Source organism: Pteropus vampyrus, unplaced genomic scaffold (assembly GCF_000151845.1).
Source record: "Pteropus vampyrus isolate Shadow unplaced genomic scaffold, Pvam_2.0 Scaffold93, whole genome shotgun sequence".
Taxonomy (NCBI): domain Eukaryota; kingdom Metazoa; phylum Chordata; class Mammalia; order Chiroptera; family Pteropodidae; genus Pteropus; species Pteropus vampyrus.
Genome location: NW_011888874.1, coordinates 568,108 through 573,452, shown reverse-complemented (window position 1 = coordinate 573,452; position 5,345 = coordinate 568,108). Strand labels below are relative to the sequence as shown.

Sequence of the window (5,345 nt, the reverse complement as noted above, 5' to 3'; positions counted from 1 at the left end):
GGAGTCTGTTTCTTACAGTGAGTTTTTAATCCCCCCAAACCTCACTTCACATCATCCCTCTCTCCACCCCCAAACGCTATCTCATCCTGAATCCACACCCAGGGGCAGAAGTGGGCAAAAGGATGAGATGGAAACAAAAAAGATGATGCCAGTTTTGAAAGACGATGTCACATTATTTGATAATAAAAAAATAAAAAAAAAAGGAGTAATCTGGTGTTTGCTTTTACACTACGTCAAAACGGCTGTATCAACATGTGCACTGGTAAATGCCATTCCTGCTCCTTGAAGGTTAGGAATCGAGTCAGCTTAGCAGTAAGTCAGTTGAGATGATTGCCAGAGCACGAGGCCTGTGAGCACACTGTCCACTGCAATCTCTGAGAGGGACCCGCTGTGCTCTGAGGGTTTGAAAGTCTCGTGTAATATCCCCAAATCCCCGTACTAATCAAGAAATATTAAAGACTCGCCTCCCTGCGGCGCACGGTGCATCAGGGACTGGCGAACATAAACAAAGGGAAATTAACGTAAGCAGGAAGGTTAGGCCGCTTTACATAACAACCTGTGTAGTTTCTTCTAGATTTCTCTTAAGTTATTTAGCATAACCACCCAGCACGGCACCAGCGCACACTCAGTACATATTTGCAGAATCGTTTTTAAAACATCCAGGCCTCCATCTGACCAAGAATAACACTGTCCCAGAACGAAAATGGCGGGATGCTAAAACAGGAATGTCAGAAAGCCAGCCAAGGGACAGGATGTGTGTCCCCACGCGAACTGCCTTTTTCCGTCCCCGATCACACAGAGCACAGACCGATGGGATCTTGCGGCCGCCTTGTCCGACAGCTGGACAGAGAATCGTTTGACCGTCCTTGGTTAAGAAGCACATGTTCTACAGAGCGACACGTAACAGCAGTGAGTGATGAGGACCGTACCTGCAAGGCAGACGCAGGTGAAATTGCTCCCATCTTGCTGTTCCTTCGCATCCACGCAGCTCGCGCTGTTCTGGCAGGGTTTTCTCTGGCAGGCATCGAACTCTTCACAGAAAGTTCCGACATACGGCTCGTCACAGTGACAGGAGAAAGTCGCCTAAAACACAAACGGACGGTGCGTGTTCCTTCAGTCCTCTAAAATATGCGCTCTGGCTGTGAAACGCCAAGTTCAAAAGCACCGCTTCTTTTGATAAGGATACCAACACTGTTTTTAATAATATCGCTTATATCATGAGCTGATTAAAATCATAGCTTTCAAGGAAATCGTACGTGTTTCTTTAAAAGTTTAATTTTCAAACACTTATGTTTATGGTTCTTCATTCATATTTATTGCAACCATTTTCCATCTTCCTAAAATAGAAACGAAAAGGATTACTTTATTTTAAGCAGGAAAAAAACAATAAAAAGTTTCCTGACCTGACACGGAAATGTCAGTTTTGCTAAAACAGAGATATTGTGCTACACAGCCATTACATTAGATGTCACTGCAATCAGCTAAAATTCATAGACAGGGTTTGTGACAAAAACATTATCAAATGTCCTCCTCGGACCACCCTCCCAGAGCATTGAATTTACTGAATCGCCCTATAAATTAGCCTTAATCTACAGCCGTGCAGATGACCTAAGTACACGGGACAATAAAAGAACTGCAGTTGAAGTAACGTTTTTGGTTTATATTAAGATTATCTTAGCGAAAGAGCATAACTCAGACCCAAGGGGGTCTGAATTTGATTGGAAGCTTCATTTCTGAGATGGCTGTAAAGTCCAAATAAAACAGAGCCTCCCTCCTCTCTCCTCACTGGCTCGAGGGTGGTGACTCCTCTAAAAGAAACACAGCTGTGGCTTCAAAGCCTGTGTGAAGCAATGTAGATAGATGGTTACTGCAGATTTTCCTGAAGAGGGGAGGAGAGGAGGCCAAGGAGAATGGCTTAAGCCAAACTCGCTACTTAAAAAATCAAAATGAAACAGACAAAAGCACCTTTTCTAGCTCTCTCCAAGCCCCACACCTCAGGTGGATATTCAAAGCTCTACCATTCCAGAGCAACACCCACAGCCTCTCCTGGGCACGCCCGCCCTCCCTCTCCGCCCTGCCCCAACCTCCTGCCCCGAACCTTAGAGAGAGACCTTCCAGTCTTTTCCAGGCGGTGTTAGCGCAGGACCCTCCCCCATCCCTCCCCACCCAAGCACAATACAGCATCTTCCCTCCCCGTGAAGGAGAAAGCGGCGTTGCCCATTCTTCTGTTTTTCATCTCTCAATCAAGTTTCATAAAAGTTCTTGTCCGTTTCTTGATAAATTTATTCCTGCATATTTAGATTTCTTTGTGGCCACTGTTAATAAGATATTTTTCCCATCTCTTTCTTGCAATATCCATCATACTGGCTAGTGATGGTTACCGACATAGAAAATGCTAGAGTTGTGTTACCGGTCATCACACAGAGCTCTCATTACAGGTCAGAGAGTTTTTAGTTGATTTTTGTGTTTTCTGGATAAAACAAAACCCCCAAAATGTGCATATCGATTGCAAATAATGATAACAACTTCTTCCCTTCTCCAGCCCTCAAAGTTATATTGGTGGCTCTTTCGAAAGAATTTTGATCTCAAAGGGATGTTTGTAGAATTTGCCACTACGTAGTACGCTGAATGATTATCGAATTTTATCAAATGCCATTTTAGCTTCTATTTCTAAAAAACAGATAATTTTAGATGAAATTATAATTTTAAAAAATGTTCATTTTTTTTATCTTTCACCTATCAATATGTGAATTGAATGTTTAAATTTCCTAGTACTGACTCAAACCTCCCATTTCTGGAAGGGACATCCACTGAGGTCACGATGCAAAATTGTTTTTATATGGCTGCGTTCTACATGCAGTAACACTTCTAATGCCTTTCTTCTAACTTGCCCCAACCCCCAACAGGCTCTTTTTCTAAGAAAAACTGTCCCTTGCACAGTGAGATCATATTTCACACTATAGGAGGATGCTCCTTGCCACAGTGACTAAACCAGGGGTGGATGGACCCCTGACCTCAGCAGTCATCCGAGAGAACGGACAGTCAAACATGACATTTAGCTCAGCCGAAACTACCAGATTTTATGCAGGTGTGTTACTCTTGTTGATTGAATATGTTTTGTTAGGGGAATATGACAAGTCCTTGTAATCTGCATAGTCAAATCTTCTTGAGTTTGAGAACATTTTCTTCAATTCTATCTTAGAAATCAGGGCAGTTGGAATAAAAGCGATGGCTTTTTCTTCTTGAGTTAGAGCTAAATTTTCTGCCTTCTATTTTTATCGTCTCTCACCCCTCTTTGTGGCAACTGGAAATTCCCTCTGCGTTTTAGCAAGAGTTGGCTTCCTTTCTGACTTTTCTCGATTTTGTGAGGTTTTTCCCTTATGTGTATGTTTGCACAGACTTTGTACTTGAATGCCGGGAGAAGCTGCATCAAGGACTGTTGGAAAGGCAGACTTTTGAATAGGAAACTCCTTTTCTAGAACTGTCTTCTGAGAAAAAATCTTGTCCTTGCACAAATGTACAACAGAGTATACTTCTGATATCTGCAGGGATGTGTCTGCAGCCCTTTTATTGTCTGGAGATTTGTGACCGCCTTTGAAATGCAAATGCTGGCAAGCCCAGCTCATACAATTCCAAAGTAAGCCTCAGCATCATAATAAATTACTGCATGTCATTATTTTTGGCACCCGTCCTCTAAAATTCACTTGGTTCGTATCCAGAGAGTCCATATTGTAGATAAATTTCTTTGATGATTTAGGGGATACATTTTGTATGTAATTTATCTGATGAGTCCCAAGGAAACTATACTGCTTATGAAAGAAAATTATTAAAAGCCCCAAATCAATTACCTGCAAGTTCCCTTTGATTGAATTTAAAGCTAAAACAGAAGCCACATATTTTGTTTTGCTTTGTTTTAAGCAGGAATCTTGAAAGAAACTTTAAGAAACTGTTGAAACCATTGCTTTCGACCAAGCAGAACACTGAATTAATTCTTAAACATTCCCTAATGGAGGAGGAAGAAAAGCACATACCCATGACCATGAAATTCAGTTGAACATTTGTATGTTCTTTAGCATGACATCCACAAAGTTAAATTTCTTCCTAATCCTATTTTCTAAGAATGAAGAGCTTTCTATAATATTAAAAGGTTTCTTTTCATCGTTTCAAGACTGTTGACTTATAAGAGGCCATGAATATTTATTAGAAAACTATGTTTTTAGCATATTTGTTGTGGAAAGCTGTTTGATCACTGAAAACTATAAACTGCTACACCAACCAAGAAATCTACTCCCCTGACTGTGATATCACTGACCTATGTCCAATTATATTAACGAGCATGAGAGACAAAACAGACTTACTTAAAATTAGTAGCTTGGCTAAGTTACAGAATCATGCTTTCTTGCAAAAATTATTGTATATTTATATGTAAAAGTCTTTCTCAAGTAAAATGAAAAGTGACTCTCAGAGATTAATTTTAAAACCCAGTGAAGAATCTCAATTTTCTTCAGCAGCTTGAAGTCAAACATTCCATTTGTACATTAATGAAACTCTCTCAGAGAGTGGTAAAAAGCTTACTTGGAAAAGTTCTAGGTTAAAAAAAAAATTGCATTCATTTATTTGCCATTCAACAAATTGAGCAGCTATTAAGTGCCGGGCACTGCTCTAGGAGCTGGAGACACAAAAGTAACAAGACTCTCTTGTAGATTATATTCCAGGGAGGGTGACCGAGGATAAGCAAAACAAACAAATCGATAAGGTAGTAAAATCAGGCGATAAACGCCTTGGGGAAAAATTAAAAAGGGAAGGGGGAGAGAAGCAGGGAGTGGTCACTTAGGGCATGCTGAGAAGGTGACATGACCGAGGTGACGGAGTGAGTCGTGGAGGAGTCTGAGGAAAGGTTCCTAGGTAAAGGGAACAGACACTGAAAAGGCACCAAGGTGGAGCCCGGCCTGGCCCGGCCGAGAACAAGCCGGAAGGCTAGTGTGGCCGAAGTAGAGCAAATGACAGGAAGAGCAGTGGGACGTCAACAGGGGTCAGATCGGGCAGGGCAGAGGTCCTCAGTGGAGGACCAATGTCCCCAGCGGACACTCGGCAATGTCTGGAGACATTTCCAGTTGTCACGACTGGGGGCTTGCTACAGGCATCTAGTGCGTAGAGAGGAGGGAAGCTGCTGAATACCCTACAATGCGCAGGGCAGGCCCTAGAACAAGGAATTTTCGGGCACAAATGCTAACCGTGCTCAGGCCGAAGACCCTGACGTGGAGCTTTATAAGCCCCCGTAAGGATTTCGACTTGGTCTGAAACTTTGGAAACGACAGTTCATGTGCCGAAAAGGACCCAAAATT

General features: G+C 42.1%; 1 protein-coding gene across 1 annotated transcript in view; it reads right to left on the bottom strand.

Moving 5' to 3' along the window:
* Positions 1-5,345, bottom strand: part of DNER (delta/notch like EGF repeat containing) — a 177,785-nt gene that overhangs the window by 106,910 nt on the left and 65,530 nt on the right. Inside the window, exon 5 of the mRNA XM_023532936.1 lies at positions 930-1,083. Within this exon, the coding sequence (XP_023388704.1) occupies positions 930-1,083 (154 nt within the window). The remainder of the gene's footprint in view (positions 1-929; positions 1,084-5,345) is intronic.